This window comes from Symphalangus syndactylus, chromosome 16 (assembly GCF_028878055.3).
Source record: "Symphalangus syndactylus isolate Jambi chromosome 16, NHGRI_mSymSyn1-v2.1_pri, whole genome shotgun sequence".
In the NCBI taxonomy this organism is placed as follows: Eukaryota; Metazoa; Chordata; class Mammalia; order Primates; family Hylobatidae; genus Symphalangus; species Symphalangus syndactylus.
Genome location: NC_072438.2, coordinates 49,310,221 through 49,336,827, shown reverse-complemented (window position 1 = coordinate 49,336,827; position 26,607 = coordinate 49,310,221). Strand labels below are relative to the sequence as shown.

At 37.6% G+C, this 26,607-nt stretch overlaps 1 protein-coding gene across 5 annotated transcripts in view; it reads left to right on the top strand.

Annotated features, from left to right (window-relative positions):
- ATP8A1 (ATPase phospholipid transporting 8A1) overlaps positions 1 to 26,607 on the top strand; it is a 252,547-nt gene that overhangs the window by 20,389 nt on the left and 205,551 nt on the right. For 4 of the 5 annotated variants that reach the window (XM_055246260.2, XM_055246258.2, XM_055246261.1 and 1 more), the window contains exons 2-5: positions 11,761 to 11,875; positions 13,153 to 13,252; positions 14,232 to 14,330; positions 23,146 to 23,191. In XM_055246260.2, coding sequence (XP_055102235.1) covers positions 11,761 to 11,875; positions 13,153 to 13,252; positions 14,232 to 14,330; positions 23,146 to 23,191 — 360 coding nt within the window. Of the gene's footprint in view, positions 1 to 11,760; positions 11,876 to 13,152; positions 13,253 to 14,231; positions 14,331 to 23,145; positions 23,192 to 26,607 lie in introns of those variants that run through there. The other variant, XM_055246262.2, reaches the window with a different exon arrangement.

The following is a 26,607-nucleotide window of genomic DNA, read 5'->3' as shown; positions in this document are numbered from 1 at the left end:
TTTAGACAATAACTGCTGTAGTGTGTTTTACAATTGTTTATTTTTAAATCAATTCCCTCAAAGGCACTTAAACATGTCATTTACCATGTCTACTAATGACAGGTCCTGATGACAAAATATATTAGTGGTTATTAGGATAGAGACAAGACCATAAATTTCTGGGGATGTTTGGATGCCTTATATTGAAATAGAAAATTTAGTGAACATTTAGTGCACAGAAGGGACTTTGCTGAAGGGTCATTCATGTTACTTCCCCATATTAGAGTAGCATACTTAATAGATACTTACCCATACCCTTGCGCCTGTCCCATCCTCTGTACCTAAGCATCTATAGCATTTCTTATTATTGAACTAAGCATATAGCTGAAAAGATTAGTGTCAGATGTATGATGGTCTTTTACATAGAAAATATATTCAAAACTTTCGTAGGTATCCCTTCAAAGAAGAATGGCCAAGGAGAGTATTTTGACACTTAAGTAGCATCCAACAAGGCTGAAGGGGTAGAGAAATGTCTGAACTGGAAATACTGTTGAGGTGTAATAGACCAGCAAAGGATAGAGTTAAAGGGAGAGGTGAGGTCAAATTTAATTGTTGAATGAATGCATGAATCTATCAGTGTCAGAGCTTTAGATATGGGCTGAACTTTATCAATTTCCAAATGTTGTCTTGGCTTTGGTGTTCAGTGACACTCTAACCTTGAGCAAGTCTCCATATGACAAGTGACATCTCCTAATCTTCATTTTTAGAACTCTTTTAAAAAGTGAACCCTTTTGTATAATGAAAAGCTATCAATTGTTGAAGGAGATAACCATGTTTTACATGATCAAGGGTATGTAACATTTTGTTATAACTCAGATGGACTTGGAGGTAATGAGCTAGCATCACAGTTGCATGAACAAGAGGGTGATGGAGAGGAAGGTAGGGATGTGGAAAACAATTTGGCTATTGTGCAAGTTCCTTAGAGTTGCAATCCACAGTTGTCCCAGAACATGCTGGACTCAGAGCTTGTTTAGGGCAGCTGTTAACATCAGAAGAGATCTGATCCAGCAAGTAGGGCCTGTTGGGGAAGGTTCCAGGTAGCCTGCTTATTCTTAAGCAGGAAAATTGCACTGTGGTTCCAGGTCATCATTCCATGCCGATCAGAAAAGCCAGCTAGTGGTTGAGGTACAGGGAACAGGGCTTAGCTTCTGGAAGAAGGCTAGCCAGTCTGGGTAGGGCATCAGTGCCCACCTACATTAGATGGGTGTTGGGACAGGATTTGGCTTCCAGCAGAGGACTGAAATGATTCTGCCAAGATTCCATAATATATAGGCTGAGCATATCCTTTAAGCCGGTGGAGTAGCTTCTGGAATCACATGAAAAGCTTAGAGAAAGGTCGAGGAGGATCTAAGGCAGCTTGACTAATACCACGGATTCATTCCTGTCTGTGTTCAGCCTTTTCATCTCTCCAGATGGCAAGCTGACTGACTGGCTTAGCATGGGTCGTGTGCTGACTTTTAAGTCAATGAGGAGCATGGAGCCTTGATGGAGCAGTCCCCTAAGGCTCCGGGGGAGGGATTCTCCAAAGGAAAGCAATGGGCTGTTTCCAGGAGAAGCAGATGCCGAGCTGGAAAGAGCAGATTGTCCACTGCAAAGAGCCTGCATTAACACTCAGTACAGGGATGGTGTATTAATGCAACTGAAAATTTCATTTTTCCCCTGGCTACTGTGGTCATGATCTAGAAATTTGAGAGGTATTGCTAAATAGTTTCCACTTTAATTTCCATGCTTTTAAGGGTGTTTGATTTCTTCAGTGCCATATTTGAAAATGTAGTTTGTAAGTCTTTACCTTTGAAGCACCCAGTTTATTGTCTCCAGAGTGGTGGTTCCTTCTTTTCATGAGCTCTCTCTCTCTCCCCCCACCCGTCTCTGAACAGCTGCTGTCAGGCTCACAATCGAACATTTGAAGTGACCGTTCTGCTCTAACAGTGCAGAACATGGGATTTCAAACCTCCTTTGTCACTGCAGTAGTTGCTTCTGCATTTATAATTAAATGAACTATCTACTAAGATACCACTAAAAACAAAGTAAATACAAACATCTAAATTATTCAGCCAAGAATTGTTTTGATCCAGCTTAAGAAGCTTACGTGTGTGTGTGTGTGTGTGTGTGTGTGTGTGTGTGTGTGTGTGTGTGTATTAAGCCCATTGCTTTCCTTTGGAGAATTCCCCCTTCCCCCATAGTCTTAGGGGACTGCTCCATCAAGTTACCATGCCCCTCTTTGACTTAAAAGTCAGCACATGGCCCGTGCTAAGCCAATCACAGTCAATTTGCCATCTGGAGAGATGAAAAGGCTGAACACAGATAGGACTGAATCTGTGGTATCTTGAACTGATTGTCCATTAGTCAAGCTGCCTTAGATCTTCTTCAACCTTTCTGTAAGCTTTTCATGTGCTTCCAGGAGCTGCTCCACCTGCTTAAGAAGCTTATGTGTATATATATATACACACACACATATATATATATATACACACATATATATACACACACATATATATACACACACACACATATATACACACACATATATATACACACACATATATATACACACACATATATATACACACACATATATACACACACATATATACACATATATACACACACATATATACACACACACATATATATACACACACACACGTACACACACATATATACACACACACATATATATACACACACATATATATACACATATATATACACACACAGATATATACATACACATATATGTATATATGTGTGTATATATACAAGTATATATGTATATATGTGTGTATATATACAAGTATATATGTGTATATGTGTGTATATATACACGTATATATGTATGTGTGTATATATACACGTATATATGTATGTGTGTATATATACACGTATGTATGTGTGTGTATATATACACGCATGTATGTATGTGTGTATATATACATGCATGCATGTATATATGTGTGTATATATACATGCATGCATGTATATATGTGTGTATATATATATGTGTGTATATATACATGCATGTATGTATATGTGTGTATATGTATGTGTATATGTGTATATATATGTTCTTAAGCTTCTGTATCAAAACTATATACAAATACATATGTGTGTGTATATATTTTCAGGACTTTCAATTATTAAGCCTTTGAAAAGGATAGTGGTTAATGCTCATAATTCCATCTTAGTAGTACCTAACTTTAATCACACCTAAGTTCTGCAGTTGTGCCTGTAAAGTCTCTGTCTAGTTTCCCTGTTAATATTCTTTTATTAGATTCTTTGACTGTTGCAAGTATGACTGCTTGTTTAATGACCTCAACCTAAGTCAAGAAACTTGAGCAGCTAATGTGGTCCCTTTAATGCCTAATATTGGAAACCATTGAGTGAAAGCTTATATAATTGCACTCTCCTAAAAATGTTTAGGAAATAATATAATAGATATTCTGATTCCAATTACAGCCTTACTTATAATTGCAATAAAGTTGAGTCTGCAAAAAACTTAATGGTTCTATAATCGTATTACCAGGCAACAGAGTGATTTTGTATCTTATTCTTGTCTCCCTCCTACCTACCACCCCTGCATTTCTGTTGCATAACCCCATACAGATGACAATTTTGTTAAAAAGTACTCAATATTAATTTACCAAATTATATGGCAAAATTTATTATTTTGCTGTCTGTATGGATTTACACTGGTCACAACTATAAATATTATCCAAAATAAGTAAATGTTAATACCTACATTACAGTCTTTAAGACTTTTGGTTTTCTCCTATCAAGTATTTTGAAGGGGAGATTAATCTGTGGGGAGGATAGGGTGACAGGAACTGTTTGAATGACAAGTATTGTGCTACATTGCTAACATAATGTCATCCTCACATTAACCATATTTTATGGATGAGGAAGCTGAGACTCAGATGATAAAATAATTTGCCCATGTAGAAGTGTTATAATCTGAATTTGAACATATATCTGACTACATAGCCTATTTATTTTCTCCCATAGTTTGCCCTTCTGATTTCATAATAAATAGAATTTTTGCATATGCATGAGGAGCCAGGCACTTTACACATGCATTGTCTCATGTAATCCCCACAAACTCATGTAAGAAGGTAGGTAGCTAAAGGTTAATTATCTTGTTTAAAGTAACCAGAGCTCATAACTGGTAGACTAAACAGTCTCTCTCATTCTTAGGCATGATTTTTTAATGCCCTCCTTGATTATATTCTGTATTTTAAACATTATTGGTTACCATGTAATAATGAGAAAAAGGATGCATGATATCTAAGGATTAGGGTTGTTTGGCTGTAAAGAGAATTCTATTCATTAAGTGGTTAATTATTTGTTTTATTTACAATCCTACATTAAAAGTAATGGGCAAAATTAATTTGAACAATATATGTAACCCAACACATCCAAAATATTGTAAATTTAGCATGTGATCAAAATAAAACATTATGGGTTAGATTTTTAAAAATCCTACTTTTCTTTCATGTCTTGGGCTTTTGCATGGAGTAGCATCAGGTGGTAGTACTGTGGGGCATCATACAAACATGAAGAGGTTATATGGCTCATGCCAGCTCTGCCTCCAGAGTATAATGTATGCATCCACTTCCTTTCATCTCTGTCACCAGTCTAACCCAGGACTCATCATCTTTTACCTGGATTATCACAGTGTCCTCGAAATGGTCTTTCTACTTAAACCTGTCAGTGAATTCCTACTGCATAAAGAATATAAATTCAGGCTGTTTATTGTTTCCCCCAATCTGACCCTGCTTCTTTTTGTTTTATGCTGTGTTTACTATTAGTGGCCCTCATGTTCCTGGAAATGCCAAGCTCATTCTCCCCTCCAGGGCTTTTCCTGCTATTCCCCTTTTTGGGTTGACAACTGTCTCTTATCTTCCTTTGTGTGTCATCAAGGTCTCAACTCAGCATCTCCTTGAGACGTCTTCTCTGACCACTCAGTGTAAAATAGCAGCAGCTATAGTAGCATCACTAGCAGTGATAACAACAACAATGAAAATAGCGCACATTCATTTGGAAACTCTTACTACGTGCCAGGCACTGTTTCTATATTTACTCACTGGGTCCTTACAACCACCCTTTGAGGTAAGGTACTGTTATTATTTCTATTGTATACATAATGAAACTTAAGCACAAAGAATTCTGTCTATTGTTCTACAATCACTTATTTTCTTCCTCACTCTTACCATGATCTGTAATTATCTTACTCTTCTCTAGAAAATAAGTCCCTGAGAAAGAGGACCTTATCTTATTTCCTGCTGTTTCTATAGCATTTTTAAGATGCCCAAAACATAGTAGATTCTTAAGTATACTGAATGAATGAATAAACGAATGAACAACAGGTCTTATTAGATCATGATATTTTGGATGAAAAATGGAATATTTCAGAAATGATACTTCTCTCATATGAGCAGGTCAGAAGCCTTTCACTTATACTATTGAGCATTTTCCTCTGTTACATTGTACTGTGTGCATATAAGCATGTGATGATGAATCTGGGCAGATGAAGAAAGGAAGACTCTGTGTCGTCATACTCAGCAACCCAGTAGTCACTGATCAGTAGATGCCAGGTAGTTGTTGACAACTGATGATAGTCACTGCTTAGCTTTTCAAATATGGAAGTTGAATTACCATCACAAAGCACCATTTCACTTCGTGACTGAGTTTTGGCTGGAGATTAAGGAAGGCAACTGTTGCTGTGAAACATCTCAATAAAGGCATAAGAAGGGAAATTTTTTTACTTTGTTTTTCAGAATTTCCCTGCTCTTCCGAACATAACTACTGATTTTTTTTCTGCCTGCTGCTCAGCAGATATTAATTTCACAGAATTTTAGAGCTGAGAGTAAATGTCAGATTATTAGCCTAGCCTGGCTTCCCCATTGTACAAAGGAAGAGAATAACCCCCAGGGATGAAGTGGTTTGTGCAGGGTCATGTGGGTAATTGGTAGAACTTGAGCTCACCTCACAGCCCCTAAGTGGGTTAAGTGATGAAACACTGTTCGGGGAAGATGAGCACTTGCTCACTTCAGAGTCATAATTAGGATAGTGACCCACCAGCATCCTTTGTTTTCTTGACAAATAAAATTATTGCTGGAAGCTAAAATAGTCACCAGAAGGATGTTGCTTGTGTATTTTTATTTGGTAATACAAAATAATCTTATTAGCGTATTCAGTAGTTAAAAGTTACAGGTGACTATTGCCTGTACTGAAATTCTTGGTCCTTCTGAAGTTTAGAAATAGCATTTGGCCATTTTATGACCAAGAATGCAAAAACTTGGCCTCTTAGAGTCTCTGGTTTAAAATATGCATAGCAAATACTAGATAATTTTATTATTGCTTGAGATAAACCACAATTCAGGAAATAAAATTGCTTTTCTGCTGGCGGGGGATAGGAATCAAGCAGAATATTACAAACATTATATGTGGAATTTTCAATATAGCTGGGATTCTGAATGGATTCTGAATTACTGAATCATAATACACATTCGGCATAAATAAGGAAAAGTCTTTTCCTTGTTCATTTCAATAAAAGCTAGACCAGATTCATTTTTCTGGGGACTGGTTTGATTCTGACTGTTTTTAAGAAGTGTCAGACCTTGGAGAACACAGTGTTGAAAGAAGCTAAGATTTCCCAGAAGCCGCCATGCAAATGTGCTTTCATACATAGAAAAGGATCCTTGCTCAGTTCTATTCCTCAAAGTGATAGGTGTATGAATTTGCCTGTCAATTTGCCTGTGAAACTTAATTTAAGAAGACTAATAATGCTATTAGTGGATGTCAAATGTCTGACTGAGCACCAAGGACATTGGGGTGAATGCCTGAGTTAGTCTCTTGGAGAATCGAAAATGTGAGGAAGGAGCATATATCTGGTGGTACTATCATCATTTACTTTGTGTGTCTGTACTTGTGGGCCATTTTGAGATGTCTCCAACAACTTGGAAATTTGGGAATTGAGTATACCTTCTCATTTCTTTCTAAGACTAACATATACAGGAGCAAAGTCACCTGCAAGGGGGCTAGATTGGTTCCTAGGCCTGCAGGGTTTGGTAATCCCATTGGAAGATTAAATATCAATTTATATTCGAAGATGGGAATGGGTATGGAGATGGTCAAGGTAGGGGTAAGTCATGGGGTTAAACATTATCAGCACTCTTCTCAGCTCTGCAGAAGGGAATAGAAGCATTAGCCAACAGACTTGAAGTATCATGGCCTCATTGTCAAGGTATTGCAACAAACTTTTAAGAGGTTGGTCCTACAGATGGATCTACCCCTTTAGCAGGATTGGTTGCATCAGGCTGTACTTCCCTAATGCTATGAGAGTTTTAGTTCATCTAACCACTGGTGGGTGGGTTACTTTGGTCACTTAACTTTCTACATAGGCCAATCTGGGAGAGTTGAATTGATTATGGAACTTCAGTTACTCTAGTTCCTATGGCAATTACTTCTCATCATAAATTTACTAATTGTTGTTTGGACATCGGTCCTACAGTATTGGACAACATATGTCTACTTGAAAGAGATCTGTTTCTAGTATATTACTAATCTGGTTTTGCTCACTTGTTAATTCATCAGGCTTTGAGGGCTTACTATGAACCAGAGGTATAATAGGTAACTTACCATGTAACAAGGGAAGCAGGTGAATTGTCAATTACACCACAAGGTAAAGAATTACTGCCCCAAAACATTCTTCAACCTCTAACCCAGAAGCCACCTCCCGTTTTTGTGATGCTTAGATTATGGCTGTATCATTATCCACCCTGTTAACTCTTTAAGTATAATAGACATTTACAATATCTATTACATTTATTGTAATACAAATTACATGTGTTGTAATCTATTACAACACTAGGTGTTTTAAGTACATTGCATACATATTCCTTCATTTACTACCAACTATTCCAGGAAATGAACACATAATACTTCTCTTTGACAGATTAGGAAACTGAAGCCTAGTGAAAGTAAGTGACTATCTAAGGTCATGTTTTATTCTTGGCTTTGCCATTTACCAAATACTGTTCATTCAACTATACTTAATACGGAGTTCAAACCCATCTCATGGTGGGCTTCAGAGTTCAGTCTGAACCCAGAGAAGATGGGTGGGTCACTGAGTGGATCTCAGAAGTAGTCTGTCAAATGTCTTCATGTCCATTTCCATTAAATATGCAAGTATTGTATGTCCTCTTTGTGCAAGATTGTGCTAGGAAAAGCTGAGAGAGATACCAGAGAGCATGATTAAGGTGTGTTTCTTTCCCTCAGTAAAGTTCACTTTTAGCATGACTTACGGACAAAGAAGGCTTCTGAATCCTGACCTAACGGGAAGACTCAGTGAGAACTGTTACTAGATCCAGAACGGCAGTCCCCTTCCTCTTGCTTTCTGTGAGGGGATGACATAAAAGCGTCACAGTTTTCAGTAGTCCTTTGGAGTTCAGACAGGTGGATTAAAAGCTATTAGTAAATTTTAATGATTTATGTGAACGAACCCTCTAAATTATTAAACAAATAGCAAGGGAGATGGGTTCCTTCCTTAAAATGAGGAATAGAACCATGTATAAGAAGGAACACCATCTTAGTTTGACCCTCTTTGGGGCAGGGTGGTAAAGGATTCTATTTTGATTGCCTTTGTCACCACTCTGATAGCTCAGCTTAGGCATTGCCCAGGTGTGCACATGTAGCTCTTTATGTGGTTATTATAGCTGATGAAGGTGGTGATATGCAGAGGAAATTAAAAAATGAAATCATAAAATAGAATTATCTGGTGCATATTGAATAACTGTCAATTTTGAATGTAGCAAATGTGTTTTCACCTTTAACCCAGAACTGTGAGATCAAAATTGCTACCTACCTTCCTCAAAGTGTTGGTTCATTAATCAAATAGAAGAGTCTGTCTCTCTTTACATGGAAAGAGTCTGGATTGACAGGTTACTTATGTTAAGTCCAGACCTAACTTGCGCATTTCTGCAATGTAAGATGATTTCAGTGAAGAGTTTAATTATAATGGTTACAAACTCTCACTTCCAAATTAGCAAAAATGCTAGTCTTTTTTCCAGGTACCTTCATCAGAATATTCCTGAGGATCTCTGAGGTCAAGTATGTTCACTGAGATATTTCTGAGAACCTCTGAGGTTGCTATGCCTGTTTACTCCTAGCTTGCTGTCACCTGCTAGGAGTAAACAGAATCGGATACATAACAGAAGGTGATACCTGCAATCTCTGGCCTTCAGACATTCTGGGAGTGGGCTTCAGGTGCCTGATGGCTCTCCATGTCACTGCTGAGGAGACAGGGGAGAGGTGCCTACCAGCTCCACTGGCTGAGAGCCTCACTCCCTGCTTTCAGTACAGATCTCCCTACCTCAATATCACACCTGGTCAGGGCACAACAGAGCCAAGGGTTCTGCATACATTCAGCTTCATGTACAATATCTTGCCAAAGCCTTTCTGTAATGCCTGGGCAAAGAAAGCCTGTGTTATCTGTGAAATCCTGTGCTCAGAGCCATCCAGTCTCTTCGGTGGTCCTACCCCTGGCAACAGTCTACAGTTTAGACTTTACCCCTCATTTTGGTGAGTTTTCTCTTTAAAGATCCCTTATTATCTGACCTAGGTTGGGCTCCTTACTAATCCATTAGGATTGTTTTAATTACCCTGATTCCCACATAAGGGATGGGGTTAATTCCAATCCCTTGAGTTCAAGGAAAATCCTTTGCCCCACAGAAATTCTTGAATACAAGTTAATATCTGAGGGGAGATGCAGTATCCAATTGCTTTCAGTGGACAGCAGTATCCAGTGCTCTCCCAGCAGTGTTTGAGACCTCAATGTAAGTAGGTATGTCTGGAGGGAGTAACACCCAGTTCCTCAGCTAAGGACATCCAAGAGCCGGGCCCTCAAAAGTCCCATTACCTAAAGTAAATACAACACTCAAAAGTGCGTTATATAAAGTAAATACAACACAACCTGAGAACATCAGCTCAGAGTGGAGTGAAAAGCTGGTTTTTTTGAGGCTTTCTCTCTAATCCAGAGGCGGGGAACAGCACACTCTGGTCTTCGTGATACCACGAAGGAAGACCTAATAAAGGACTCGATTTTTTTTAAAGATTGATCTCCCTCTATTCGATAACCCATGTGTGAAATTTCAATCATACAAAACTAGAGGGAAAAGTATGTGTTTAGAACATGGTGTAGGGAAACACTGTGAGCAAAGCTGCTGATTGGGTCTGAAACTGTAAAATGGGTGTGACAGAACCTCCTCGGAGCATGTGACCTCCAGGGTGATAAGGATACAATGTGCCTCTCACCCTGCGCCCCTCCTACTTGGAAAGCTTTTGGTGGCTGGCTGCCAAGCAGAGCGCAGGGTCCTCTGGGACCTGGCCTGTGTGCTTCCTCAGCGTGGTTTCTCGTCCGCCTTCTGTCTGTGCTCCAGCAGCACTGCCCTGTTTGCTCTCCCCTGCACACATGACACCGTGTCTCACACCCCAGTCCCTGTGCTCATGCTTCTCACCTTTGTAGAACACCTCAATGATTTTCTGGTTGCATACTATAACAAACCCCACAGGCCAGCTTTTCACGTAGTTTGTTACCAGCACTTGGCCAACAGTTGTTTTTTTATCAGTGGGTGGAGCAGCTTTTCTTGCCCTCAAAAAACAGTCAACCACTCATTTTTCATTGGGTATATGTATTCGGCAAACATTGGGTACCTGCTGTTTGTTGGCACTGGTGTTGGGAAGATGAATAACACACCCTCTATGGCCCTAGGGAGTTCCCATTCTGGTGGGGGGAGCCTGACTCAGGCAGCAACAAAACCTTCTGGTAAGTGTTTTGCTGAAGAGTGGGGAGGTTCAGAGGGCTGTGGAAACCCAAAGACGTTTCTCTAACTTGAACATCATAGAACACTTCAGAAGAAACCACATGTCACCTGGTCTTATGGGAGGAGTTGGCATTGGCTAGGCAGAAAAGAGAAGAAAAGTGGGTTTTGGAGATATAGTACTGTTGTCACCCCTTTGATTTTTCACTAGAAGGTACAAAAAGCTGTTTAAAATACTATCTGTTCATATTCAGTTCTAGAACTTGTATTTTTTAAAGTGTTTGTCAACATTGCAACAAAGTACCCAGTTGAATGTGTCCTATTGTTTCAATGATTATGAGATGACTTGAAGTGCTCTTGAGAAATTTGAAGTTCATTTGTGAACATGAATTCTAACTGGAGAAAAAAATAGGTGATGATAGTGAGTTGGATCATTATTGCAGTTCCCTATTTAAACCTTACTATTTATCTTTTCTTCTGTCTTCATCTGGGAAAAAAATCCCGGAAAAGTATTAAATGCATATGCTTGAATTTTTGACTATTTTTTAAATTACCTTGTTAGTTTCACCTAAAACTGTAATTTAAACCAGTTTAGAATTAATTTTTACTTGTGGGCATCTTTTTATATAGTGGAAGGAAATAAGTCGAACACTTATGGGGGAAATGTAAAGTTGATGTTATGCCTTGTTTTTGATATGGCTCAGTTTTTACATGACTATTAAATGCTGCCCTTTAAATCTAGTAGAAATGTTAAATATGGGGATGTTACTTTTTATTAGAAACAACAGTAAGGGGAAGCAAGTAGCTTTTAACAGATTTCATATTCTAGACTAGTTATGAAATGTGTTTTTGGTCTGGACAGTAAAACATTTCTTGTCCAATAAGAAGATGATCTCTTTTTAAGGTTATGAGAAGACAGATGATGTTTCAGAGAAGACCTCACTGGCTGACCAGGAGGAAGTAAGGACTATTTTCATCAACCAGCCCCAGCTGACAAAATTCTGCAATAACCATGTCAGGTAAGAACTACCAAAGAATGCCATGAGACCAGCCAGCAGAGCAGATTCGGTTAGGTCAGAATGAAAATGCTTGCAAAGAGCTTTCAGTGCAGTCAGTTAATATTTGAGAACTCCCTGTGGGCAGTGTGAATACACTGTTTCTCCATCTTCTATCCCATAGAGAAATATTCATAAGAATCTGGAAATAGCAAGGAGCAGAAAGAATAAGCACCCATCCTCTGCCAATTCTACGTAGATATTGAATAATGGAAGCTGCTTATGTGTAAATGCCTCTGTCCTAAACCTGTTAATAGCGCGATGCATTACTGGTTTTGGTTAACAAGTTTTAACATTTTAGAAGAGGTCTTTGCAACTCTGCACCAAGAATTGCTTCCGGTTATATAGTCTTTAAGTATTAGTTTTTGATAGTTGTGAAGTTTACTATGGTGTGGACGAATGGAGGGCTGTGCGAATTACTTCACTGTATTGTTGTGTTTTCATTCTAACAATAATGTAAAAAGTATCTGTGTAAGCACTGGCCACTTAAGCGGCTTCTGGGACCACAGAAACACCTTTGATGCTAGCAAAGTGTTTCTCCAGTGGCAGAGTTACTAGATTTGAGAAGTGCCCACTTAATATGTACAACTTCAAATTCTAGAGGAACATTTCTCAATTTGGGTAATGTGGCTTGTGTCTGCTTTAATCTCCTTTCTATTTGATAAACAAGAGGAAGATCTGGGTGTTTCTAAGACCTAAGTGGTGATATCTTACTGATGTGGGCATATCTGGTGTGGTTAGTGTGGATTTCTAGCCAAGTTCCTGGAGTGGCAGTGAAGAAAATTCAAGCAGAACCCCAGAAATCTCCCTGAAATTATCCAGGAAAGGCATCTCTGTTTACAGTGTCTGGTCAAATTGCTCAAATTGCTGATTTTGGGGGTTTTTTTGCAAGATTTTATTTTCTAGTCACACGTTGTACTCTGTCTTATGGAGGGCTGGGGCCCTTTAACTCCAAAGTTGCTCTTCTTTGTAAGCTACTTCTAGTAATGTTAAGCAGGATAATTGGCCAAAGAGGACAAAAGATTATGCAAAAAAAAATCTGTAGTATTCATTCTTTACTATTTATTTAACCTTTTCACTTTTTTTCATTTAGGTTAATGACCCTTTGCAATATTCTCCCAATTTGAAACAGCCGGCAAATGTTCCTTATCTAACTTTCTGTATGGGTAGTAGCAGAACTTTGTAAGTGTGGGTGCTAATTATGGAGAAGTTTTATGCTACTTTTCATTTTTGTTTTCTAGCACTGCAAAATACAACATAATCACATTCCTTCCAAGATTTCTCTACTCTCAGTTCAGAAGAGCTGCTAATTCATTTTTTCTCTTTATTGCACTGCTTCAGGTAAAGTCACATCATAAAACCTTGTCAAATGTTCAGGTACTAATAAATGTTAAGCCCGTGAGCAATCCCCTGAGGTTTATGTAAATGCCGAGAGATAAGCTGTTTTTTGGTGGACATTTCTGGCTCCTGCTGCAAGCAGTGTTGGAATCCACTACCTTTTCCAGCCTTCTGATTCATTTTTATCAGCTTATTTTGGATGTTCTATAAATTTGATGTGGCAAGGACTGTTCATTTTGGGTGGTAAAGGGGATGGAACGTTTTCTTAAAATGTTAATTTTCGTAGTAAAAGTATCAACTCTGAACCTTAGAATGCAAGAATTTAAATCTTGTGCTTCTCTTTGTATTTAAATTAGTTGTAGTCAGAAAAAGTTTTAGTTTATTAAAAAGTAGCATATTGAACATATGCTTAATTTGAAAAAATATTTTCATTTAACTTGAAAATAAAAAATGTTTAAAACACCACAAAACACAAGGAAAAAAATTTAAAACTCTCATTATTCTACCATCAGAGACAATTTCTCTTAAACTGTGGGTATATATCCTTCTGGTTGTTTTTTTTTTTTTTTTTTTCCTCCCAAGCATTGTTTATTGATTTAGTTTACAAAAAGGGGATCATAGAATACCTATTGTTTTGTTACCTGCTGTATTCCTATAACAATGTGTGGATATATACCCAGTTATTCATTGCACTTCTAAAATATTTTAATAGTTATATTTTAGTGAATAGATATACTGTAACTTATGTAACCAATCTTCCAATGGAGGTGGTAGTCCTATATACAACTGCTTACCATGAAACTAATTAACATGCTTTTCCAGTACTTATCAGATACGAACACATTACCTCACTCAGCATTAGTCAGCCAAGATAGTAAAATCAGTGAGGTATATTTTAGAAGGCACTTAGACTGTTTTCTTTAATCTATTATAAATTTTCTAGTTCTCACTGGATTTCTCTTACTTTTTTTTTTCCAAATAGCAAATACCTGATGTGTCACCAACAGGTCGTTATACAACACTGGTTCCTCTCTTATTTATTTTAGCTGTGGCAGCTATCAAAGAGATAATAGAAGATATTGTAAGTATTCTATTTTTTTCATAAATATATGTGACTTTGTTATTTATATATGTTTTAAATATTAGTTTTTTCTTAAATTATTTAATTCTTGGCGTGGGCTGTTTAAAATATCCGTTCAACTTCAAAATGTCTAGAATATGTTTCTACCCCTGAAGTTAATTTTTGTTTTCTGTAATATTGCTGAATGTTTGTTACAGTGTTCTATTGCATTTATAGTTTAGCAAATAAAAGAAATTAATTTACTGTAATAATTGGCTTGAGGAGAAAAGTACATTTGAACATTATTTTCAATTAAATGAAAATACCTCCAAATTAAGTGATTTTTTTGGGTATTTTCTATTTTTTAATTTAAATAATTTTAATTTCACTTCATTAAATGCCTTTGATTCCTTCTCACCTTATTTAATAGTTCTAAGTTTCTTTTTCCTTTATCTCATTTTTTAAAAGAAAGTAATAGTAACCAGATTTGCTATTTTTATTCTGTGGTAATAAGAGAAAGGGGAAGTCTCTTTCTCCTTTATAAAACTAACTCTACCAAATAAATTCAGGCCTTTTTTCTGTTTTATCTATTTTAACTGTCTTACTTGAGGAAACCAATGTTTTGTTTTGTTTTTGTTTTTTCCTATTCTTTTAAACTACTTCATATATGTATAGAGAGAGAGAGAGAGAGAGAGAAAGACTTTTAAGTTCAGGGGTACATGTGCAGGCTTGTTACATAGGTAAACGTGTGTCATGGGGTTTTATTGTACAGAATATTTCATCACCCAGGCATTAAACCAAGTATCTATTAGTTACTTTTAGTTATTTTTCCTGATCCTCTCCCTTCTCCCACCCTCCACCCTCCAATGGGCCTCAGTGTGTGGTGTTCCCCTCTGTGTCCGTGTGTGTTCTCATCATTTACTCCCATTTACAAGTGAGAACACATGGTGTTTGGTTTTCTGTTCCTGTGTTAGTTTGCTAAGGATAATGGCCTCCATCCAGCTCCATTCATGTCCCTGCAAAGGACAAGATCTCGTTCTTTTTTATGGCAGCATAGTATTCCGTGGTGTATATGTACCACATTTTCTTTATCCAGTCTATCATTGATGGGCATTTAGGTTGATTTCATGTCTTTGCTATTGTTAATAGGGCTGAAATGAACATACACATGCATGTGTCTTTATAATAGAATGATTTATATTCCTTTGGGTATATACCCAATAATGGGATTGCTGGGTCAAATGATATTTGTCTTTAGGTCTTTGAGGAATCACACCGTCTTCCACAATGGTCAAAACTAATTTACACTCCCACCAACAGTGTATAAATGTTCCTTTTTCTCTACAACCTCGTGAGCATCTGTTATTTTTTGACTTTTTAATAAATGCCATTCTGACTGGTATAAGATGGCATCTCATTGTGGTTTTGCTTTGCATTCCTCTAATAATCAGTGATGTTGAGCTTTTTTTCAAAGTTTGCTGGCCTCATGTGTGTCTTCCTTTGAGAAGTGTCCATTCATGTCCTTTGCCCACCTTTTTTTTTTTTTTTTTTGAGACAGAGTTTTGCTCTTATCCCCCAGGCTGGAGTGCAATGGTGTGATCTCGGCTCACTGCAACCTCCGCCTCCCAGGTTCAAGCGATTCTCCTGCCTTAGCCTCCTGAGTAGCTGGGATTACAGGCATGCACCACCATGCCCGGCTAATTTTGTATTATTAGTACTGACAGGGTTCCTTCATGTTGGTCAGGCTGTTCTCGAACTCCCGACCTCAGGCAATCCACCTGCCACATCCTCCCAAAGTGCTGGGATTACAGGCGTGAGCCACTGCACCCGACCCTTTTCCCACTTTTTAATTGGGTTGTTTTCTTCTTGTAAATTTAAGTACCTTGTAGATGCCGGATATTAGACCTTTGTCAGATGCATAGTTTGCAAGTGTTTTCCCCTATTCTGTAAGTTGTCTGTTTACTCTGTTGTTTTTTTTCTTTTTTGCTGTGCAAAAGCTCTTTAATTAGATCCAATTTGTCAATTTTTGGTTTTGTTGCAATCGCTTCTGGCATCTTTGTCATGAAATATTTGCCCATGCCTATGTCCTGAATGGTAGTGCCTAGGTTTTCTTCCAGAGTTTTTGTAGTTTGGGGTTTTATATTTAAGTCTTTTTTTCTGTTTGTTTTTTTGTTTTTGAGATGGGTTATCACTCTGTTGCCCAGGCTGGAGTGCAGTGGCGCAACCTCGGCTCACGGCAACCTCTGCCTCCCAGGTCCAAGCGATTCTCCCACCTCAGCCTCCTGAGTAGCTGGGATTACAGGCTCCCACCACCGTTCCTGGCTAATTTTTTTTTTTTTTTTTTTTTTTTTTTTTAGTAGAGGCAGGGTTTTGCCACGTTGACCAGGCTGGTCTTGAACTTCTGACCTCAGGTGATCCACCCACCTTGGCCTCCCAAACTGCTGGGATTACAGACGTGAGCCACCATGCCCAGCCCTCATTTAAGTCTTTAATCCATCTTGAGATGAGTTTTGTGTGTGATGTAGTTTCAGTCTTCTACATATGGCTAACCAATTATTCCAGCATCATTTATCGAATAGGGACTCCTTTCTCCATTGCTTGTTTTTGTCAGCTTTGTCAAAGATCAGATGGTTGTAGGTGTGCAGTCTTATTTCTGGGTTCTCTATTCTGTTCCATTGGTCTATGTGTGTTCTTGTACTAGAACCATGCTGTTTTGGTTACTGTAGCCCTGTAGTATAGTTTGAAGTTGTGTAGCATAACTGATACCTCCAGCTTTGTTCTTTTTGCTTAGAATTGCCTTGGCTATTTGGGCTTTTTTTTTGGTTCCATATGAATTTTTAAATAGTTAAATTTTAAACTATTCATTGACATTCTGTAAAGAATGGTAGTTTAATGGGAATAGCATTGAATCTGTAAATTGCTTTGAGCTGTATGGCTATTTTTACAATATTTATTCTTCTATCCAGGAGCATGGAATGTTTTCCATCTGTTTTGTCATCTCTGATTTCATTGCGCAGTGGTTTGTAGTTTTCCTTGTAGAGATCTTTCACCTCCCTAGTTAGCTGTATTCCTAGGTATTTTATTCTATAATAGTTGTTTGCCAGTTTGAGAGGACAATCTGTTAAGCCTTAGAAAAGTAAGATGGTAAAGCAAGGAAATGGTGAGAAATTTAGAACGCTCCAATTTAAAGTTATACAAACATTAACACTTTTTCTATAGAGGATCAAATTGGGATCTCATTAAGATGGCATTTGCCATATTAGGAATGGGTCAATTGAACACTTAGATCATCAGTTTCAAAATCATCCAAGTATTTAAGAGTAGAAACAGATGTTGTGCATGTGTATGAAACAGCATAGTCCTCTTGATTGGAAACGACATACTTGATGGAGACACTAGCTGAGAAGTGTAAGAGACTCCTACCTGCATTGCTCCACACAGACTTGCCACCTTTAAGTCGTGGTAGGACTTGACAGTCCACAGGGATTGGTCTTTACTACACTTTTGTCACTTTCTTTGCCTTATGGACTTCCCTTTTCTTTGTTTAGCCTAATTATCATTGAGTACCTTTAATTTACTAGGCATCATGCTAGTGTTTTGCAAATGTTTTTCTCATTTAATTTTTTCAATAACATTGGAAGTTGGATGTTAACCCAATTTTAAAGGTAAGGAAGCTGAGGCTTAGAGAGGTCATGTAACTTGTCTAAGAAAGTGATAGAATCAGAATTCCATCCTATCCAGTGCTCTTGGCTCTGCATGATTGTGAAGAGTCACCAACATTTATTGTGCTTCTAGGTTGTACTTACTCTATGTCCTTTACATTTACTAAATCTTATAACAACCCTTGAAGATATTATTGATCTTATCCCTATTTTACAGATAAGAGGAGGCAGGAGGGGTACGGTAACTTGTCCAAGGTCAGAAGTGGGGCTGTCAGAATTCAAACAAGGCATTTTGGCTCCAGACTCCTGCCTTATAATCACTACTCAAAACTGCCTCCCTGTCTGTTTTGTTTTGTTTTGTTTTGTTCCCTGGCAAAGCTATAATCTCTCTAGCTATGGTTTCTAGTACTCCATCTTTGAAAGTACATGGCAAATAAAATTATATCCAAGAAGGTTTTTCTTAGCAGAACTCTTTTTGGCATAATATAATCAGGTACTATTAGAAAGCTGCTAATCATGCAGTCCTAAAGAATGTAATAATAGTATTGTGAGATAATAGTATCATATGAAGTAGTTTTCCAGTGAAATCACTGTTAAGAAATTGACTAGAAATTGTAAGAGTAGTTTAGCACGAAGTTTATGTGAAACTGTAAAGTGATAGAAAGTTTGAAAGAATACTCTCTAAAATGGGGGACAAATCAAAACAATTTAGATAGTTGGACAAAGAGCTGTCTTTGTCAATAGTGAGAATAATTAATACATCTTTTCATTCATCCATTCAGCAAGAACATTTGAAGAACTCTTGAGCTGCCAGGCATTCATTAGGATATGTATGAGGATGTGTTAAACTTTTGCTGTGCTGGTAATCATGTCTCTTATGTCAGTGGCTTAATATATAAGTTTATTTTTCACTTACTCAAAGACACATGATGGTGGGCATCAAGGATTCAGCCTGAATCAAGATTCTGCTTTGTGGAATATTGGTGGTTATTGTAGCAAGGGTGGGGAGAGGGGATGGAATCTCAGTTATTCTATGTTTTGGCCCAGAAATGGAGCACACATCTCTTTATAGCTCAATATTAGAACTAGTGGCATGGCAAAGAGAAGGTGTTATCTCGGGGTCCATGGAAGTGGAGAGCTGGATATTGGTGAAGACTGGTCATGGCTGCCACTAATACATCAGTGAATAAAGCAGAGATTACAATCTAGTAAACTTTCCTATATTCTATTAGATAATGTTTTTAAATCTCTCTCTCTCTATATATATATATATAGATTTAAATTTTAAAATATATATGTATATATATAGGTAGATAGATTAAAATATAGTAAGAATTGTCTGCAGGTAAGATACTGAAGACTTATCCACCCCTAGTGCATTTTAACTCTTGCTGCTTTAGATAACATAATATGATTTTCTGTTTTTATGTGTTAATAACAAATAACACACATGCTTGAAAATACTCTAAAATTGATGGAGAAGTCTTTTCTAAAAAGCTGTATTATGCTAAATGCTAGTTCCTATGATAAAGATCAAATTTGTTAAATTGATATTTACCACTAAAAATGTTCCCTCTTTGCTATAAACTTGTTAATTTAAATACTAGGAGACTCCATTATTATAAAACAGTTATTCAAAGTCTACAATGTGTAGGAACCAAATGCTGAGACTATGTTAGTGAGTAAAACTAGCCGTGATGGAGCTTGTATCCAACAGAAGAGATCAACATTAATCAAGTAATCACACTTGTTAGAATTGCTTGAACCCTGGAGGCAGAGGTTGCAATGAGTCGAGATCCCAGCACTGCACTCCAGCCTGGGCAACAGAGTGAGACTCCGTTTCAAAAAAACAAAACAAAACCAAAAACAGAAAAAATTTCACACTAGGCTATTAATGAGAATTAAATGATGGACATGAAGTCCTTAGAATAGTGCCTGGTATATAGTAAGTGATGAATAAATGTTAACTGTATTAGCATCTAGAGATCCTTTTGGCTAAACAGTGGAAAATGGATTGCAAGGAAAACAGAGCATTTGTGCAGACAAGAATATTCCAGTTGTTAGTGTAAAAAAATTGAAGATATATTAGACTCAGCAGGTATGGTAGACATGGTGAAAAGTAAGAAAATGAATTTAGTGGCCAGGCGCAGTGGCTCACGCCTGTAATCCCGGCACTTTGGGAGGCCAAGGCGGGCAGATCACGAGGTCAGGCGATGGAGACCATCCTGGCTAACACGGTGAAACCCCGTCTCTACTAAAAGTACAAAAAATTAGCCAGGCGTGGTGGTGGGCACCTGTAGTCCCAGCTACTCGGGAGGCTGAGGCAGGAGAATGGCATGAACCCAGGAGGCGGAGCTTGCAGTGAGCTGAGATCAGGCCACTGCACTCCAGCCTGGGTGACAGAGCAAGACTCCATCTCAAAAATAAATAAATAAATAAATAAATAAATAAATAAATAAATAAATAAATAAATTTAGTACATTTTTAAGAGTAAAACTGACAAGACTTACCACTATCTAACATGCTGCATACCCTATTCTATCCACAACCACTGAAATGTAAGCTCCATGCAAGGAAGGGGTTTTGTCACTTGTTACTGTAATCTTGGCAGCAGTAACAGGGCCTGGCACATAGTCAGTGTTTAGTAAATATTTATTGAGTGAAAGAATGGCTTGGATAGGAATGAGAGGGAGACAAAGGTATAAGAATGAAGTTCCTGGTTTGGGTAAATGGATGGCATGTGTTTCCGTGTCTGAGACAATACCCAGGTCTTGGAGATTAAGGTCACTGGTTGCCTTGTGGGCAGTTTGAGATGCCTTTGAGATTGCCAGAAAGATATTAAAGAGGCAACCAGATATAATCGTGGAGCTCAGATGAGAGTTTTCACTGGTATATATTTATGTACTGGTTATAATTGAAACTGCAGGTATAAAAGAGTTGTAAGAAGAGAATGTGGAGTTAGAAGTGAGGAGGGCCAGGGAGTAAGCCTTGAGCAATACCATCGCTGAATAGCAAGTAGGCAGAGGAGACAAGGGGTCAAGGTGCAGATGGCAAACCTGGCAATGATGTGATAAGAAATACCTAGGGGGGGAAGAGTCTCCAGAAGGAGGGAGTGGTCAGCATTGCATACTCTGTATCCTGAAGTTCATAACACTGTTTATACAATACAGTTTATTGGTGTGCTGTCAATCTAATACTGATATTAAATAATTCATTAGCCCTCAGTGATAGTAAATGAATTCAGATTATGACACAGTTGAGGTATTTGAACTCAGAGAATAGCTTAATTTTTTATGAACTATTAGTTTTAGAAGGAATAATCTCATCAAGACACAAAAGTTAGATGTTTTCTTTTCGTAAGCGTGGGATTAAAATCTGTCTATTGAGGTAGATTCTTAGTATATTCAACACACTTGTTTCATGACAAGTAACCTAATTCTGTGATGGGAAGATAGAGGAAAGAGATGCTCTTGTACAAGAATTCGCTGTAGATGGAAAGTGATGTTTAAGATCACCTTGGGTTTCACTAAGATTAAATTTCCTCTTTGAAGTGGAATGTTTCATTAATTAGCTTTTATTTGTCTCCTTTAGTTGGAAATCTAACCACTGTCTCGTATTTTGGAAACATCTGTGCCTCCTTTGAATATCTTGGATTGTTATTTTTGATGAAAATTTATTTTGAACCACTTTCTAATTTTCTTGTCTCTACTAACAAGCAAAAAGAATATTTTCAAAGTTCTATAACTACAAAATCTCTACTGATGCTACAAATTTAACAGAACTTTAAACATTTAAGAATCTTTGGCAAACTTGTCCTTGCTTTTGGAAGCAATAATATGCCTATTGAAAGTCTACATTAATACACTTTTATTAGTGAGTATTTTATACTGAAAAGGAGTTCTAGTTGTGTTCCTGCATGTCTGTGTGGGAAGAATCATTCTCAACAATTCTTTCGCAGAGGCGTTTTGAATGTTTTGTTTGCATTTTGTGCAGTTCAGTAGCTGATTGCTTCCACGAACTGAGTGTATGCTGCCAGCTCTTATCTATTCCTCTTGGGTGTTGCCATGTCCTGGAGGAGTGCTAATCCACATCTCTAGATTTTTCTCTTGCAGCGTTTTCGTATGTGCACTGTGATTCTGAAGACTATATTTTTTCTCAAATGGAAAACTTAGGAACTCATTTGTTTTACATTTGTTCTAACCCATATTATAGTCAGGTTTGCACAACTAAATTCAACTTCAGGCTTTGTATGATAGGATCTTTGAACGAACAAAGTTAGTTACACTCAGTGCTCTTCTGCAGTGTTAATAGAGTCTGATGAGTTATACTCGATGCTGTAAGTTTAGATGGAAGCCATGGAAAACCTCTAGGTGAACCGGAGAGAAAATAACTTCCCCGGCCACTCAGATCCTCACCTTTCCTCTGACCTTCTGTTTCTTCTTACCCACTGCTATAAAACCTTGGCTTATGCAACTCTTCAAACCTACCTAGATTTAGACTAACTCACTTGCTTATTGTGTAATTTTGTAGGTGATCTTGGGAGGAAAGAAGATATGATAAGATTATGTAATTCAACGGCTTTCGGTTGCAAGTGGTGGTGGGGGGGAATGCTGGGGAGCAGTGAACAGGAGAGACTGTATGCCAGTGGTAGACGTCGTTGGTTCAAGTCATTGGCAGACATCAGCACATCATTAAATTATAGAGGATGTGCTCAGCTTAATTTGGTAATGAATTTCATAAGAAGCTGAAAAGATTTCAGTACTATTATTAAACAGTAGTTATTATAGATAATTCTCTCAGATAATCTCCTTTTTAAAGTGAGTTATTAAAGCAAAATACTAAATCAACCTTTCATACTTTTCTAGTACATTAAAATTTTAATCCTACCTATGTGCTGAGGTAAGGTCCTCGTGAGGACCACAAACTTATGCTCTCAGAAGAGGAGCACCCTATGGAGATACTGGGAATTGTTCTTTCAGTTTTAAAATTCCTAGGTGTGCTCTAATTCTTCCCATCACCACTCCCCCATCAATGTATACTTTAACATTGACATGAATGAGAAATTATAAAAACCTTGAGAAACATAAGCTAAATCTTTTTTGGTATGAGTGCTCTCTTGTTTTAGTAATCTCATTCACATTTTCACAGTTGTTCTTTTTGCTTTTAAACTTTAGAAACGACATAAAGCGGATAATGCAGTGAACAAGAAACAAACGCAAGGTAGGAATTTTACATGCTTTTTTCTCATGTTTGTCAAACCTACTTGTATATACAAACACTTGAATTACATATAATTCAATTGCAAATAGTGTGCATCTCGTTTTTGTTTCGGGGTAGATTGATTTTTGCTTTGTGGCATTTGTTAGGATGACACTTAAACTCACTTTAAAGTGATTTATAGTGATAATACTTTTGAAAGCCAACATTTTAAATATATTTAAGTGCTTCATAGCAATAGTCTCACAAATACAGTCCATAAAGTCTGCAGTTGTTTTGACAGTGTTAAATATTATACATTTATTTTGTTTGTAACCTACAGATGTCATTCTAGAAAAGATGTATAGAAAATAATCACATGTGATGTCACTTGAGTGAAAAGCATTTTGGAAACACTCTGAGTTATACATGCAGATGACAGACACTCCAGAAATAAATACAACCAGGCCTGCTTCTGTACAGTGCATGGCATTTTGGCACAGCTCTTTTTGGATGGGGCTCATTTTGATACAGCCAAAAGCAAAATGATCTTCAATACAGGCAAATTGGCCATCATGCTGTAAGATTTTTTTTTTTTTAATGCCCAGGAATGTGAGAAACAGACATCTTATCTCATCTCTGAATGAGTTTGCCCCATCTGAGAATCTCATCTCTGAAATTCTCTGATGTGGTGAGGATCAGTGATGTCTGCCAACATTATCTGGTATTTAGGAAGATTATTTTTATACTGCTGATATTTCTATGGAGTCCCGTCAAAATTCCCTGCTTCTTTTTCACCACCTCCCACAATAGGCATTATATGCCGATTTTTAATACATTTAAGGATGATATATTTACTAATTAATAAATTTGCAAAATATTTACTGAGATTATTTTATTATGGAACATATAAGAAAGTATGACAGGAACTTCAACTTACAACTTATGAAGAGCTTATAACATTTGTTGAAATAGGTACATGTAAAAACATGTAAAAGTGCAAAGAGATGATCTGTGTGGAAGATGAAGGATTTGGACTACATGATCTCAGTTATCTTTGGATTTTTGTGGCAAATCATGGTTTCTATGTCAAGTGCTATTAAAATTGGTAAGGAGAGAAAATCGTGGTGTATCTTGAGCTAGACCTTGAATTTTAGGAGGACATTGGATGAACAGAGAGGAATGGAGAAGATATTTTTATGTGTGGGTTGAGTGGGAAAGGAGGAAGAGGGGTTTTTCAGGAAAATAGGAAGACTGTAGGACTCCTTTGCTGAACCATTATTAGACTGCCAGGCACAGAAAGGAGATTCACATCAGAGGGAAACACAATCATGATTTAAAAGGTAGGCTGAGGTTGAATTGTATAGGCTAAGCCAAGGGGATTCCAACGTTTCTTGTGGATATTGAGTCACTGTTGAAGGTTTATGAGCCAAAACGAGACAGGCCGAACATGTGGGTTAAAGATGGAAGGCAGAATGAACTGGAGTAAGGGACTGTTAGAAGCCTGGGACAGAGCTACTCCAGGAGTTTAGTTGTGAAGGGACAAACACAGGAATTGAAAGGGAAAAAATCCAGACGTTTCAAGCCTGGTATTTTTGGCAATATGCAGTTTTTGCATTTGTTGCCATATTGCTCAGAATATTCAGTAACAGCTTTTGAAACAGAAGTACATAAATGCTTTTCCAACCCATAATGTATCTTGTAGCAGAGGGCTCCTATGTTCAGTGACTGGCAGTTATTGATTTTCAAGCCTTGGCTCAAGAAGTTGATATAGTACAGTTGAGGTGTGGTCACCATAGCTATGATGATTTGGGGCTACCATATGGGTGCTCCACCCTTCTGGGTACGTACTTACCTCCAAAAAAAATTCCTTTGTCTACCATTCAGATAAAATTTTATTTCTTGACTATCCATCTTGGTTCATGAGTCCCCTTCATAGATGAACAGGATTGGCCCTATGGCTAAATATGAGAACAGGCAAGTGACAGGAAAAGCTTCTATCATAAATATATATAAAACTCAGTTCAAAAATGAAATATTAGGACTTAGCTATAAAAGCCATTTCAGTCAACAGAATACACTCCATATCTGTAGGTTTCTCATCCTAAGATTCAACCAATTGAAGATCAAAAATAGAAAAAAAAAAAATACGAGGCCAGGTGGGGTGGCTCATGCCTGTAATCCCAGCACTTTGGGAGGCTGAGGCGGGTGGATCACCAGAGGTCAGGAGTTCGAGCCCAGCCTGGCCAACATGGCAAAACCCCACCTCTACTAAAAATACAAAAATTAGTTGGGCGTGGTGGCAGGCGCCTGTAATCCCAGCTATTCGGGAGGCTGAGGTAGGAGAATTGCTTGAACCCAGGAGGCCGAGGTTGCAGTGAGCCAAGACCATGCCACTGCACTCCAGCCTCGGTGACAGAGAGAAACTCTATCTTAAAAAAAAAAAAAAAAAAAAAAGAAAAACAATGCAACAATAAAAAAAAATACCAATTTAAAAATATAGTATAACAACTATTTACATAGCTATTTACATATTTACTATTTACATTGTATTAGGTCTTATAAGTAATCTAAAGACGATTTAAAGTATATGAAAGGATATGCATAGGTTATATGCAAATACTGCACCAGTTTATTTACGGGACTTGAGCATCCATGGATTTTTGTATCTATGGGAGGTCCTGGAACTAATCCCTCATGGATATTGAGGGGGGACTGTACTTTCTTTCAGATCTTATAAGTCCCATATCCAAGAAATTATGGCTTTTATGTTGGTAGTTGAATTTGTTTCCTAAGAGAATAGTATATTTTTGTTTTCCCCTTTGCTGCCTTTGAGTATTGGTCTTCTTGGTTTGGCAGTTGATAGGAGATAACAAAAATGTTCAAGTAGGATACTGTTTGCTGTCAGATAATTCAGATTGCTTAACATGAAAGCCATCTGTTATTAGACCAGAATGAAATTCAATTTGCTTTTCTGAATTGAGGCAGAAGTGGGTGTATAGGAGTGGGGAGGGAGGAGTATTATTGACAGGTAATTAATTTTTGATGGACATCTGAAGCATCCAGCTCATTTTCATTTTGTGAGTGTTTATCAAGTCCACATAATGTGTAAGAGACATTTTTTTCCTCAGTCAAATGTTAACCCTTTTGTAATCACAGAGAAATGAATATTTTCTCTCCCTGTATGAGGCATCAGAGGGTAACACTCTCATTCCTTAGCAACTTCAGAAATATAAACTTGTCTTTTTATTTCCAACATTTTCAACCATTTAACTGAAAACTGGTGCTTATTGGATGCCCTATTTTCACTGATAAGTTAACTCAATCAGGGATGGAATTATGGAGCTGAGACCTAACTCAGAACCTCACGGTTGTCAACACCACTTTTGGAAACAAGCCTTGCCCCAGAGATATATAAGGTGGTTTGGTTGATGATTGAG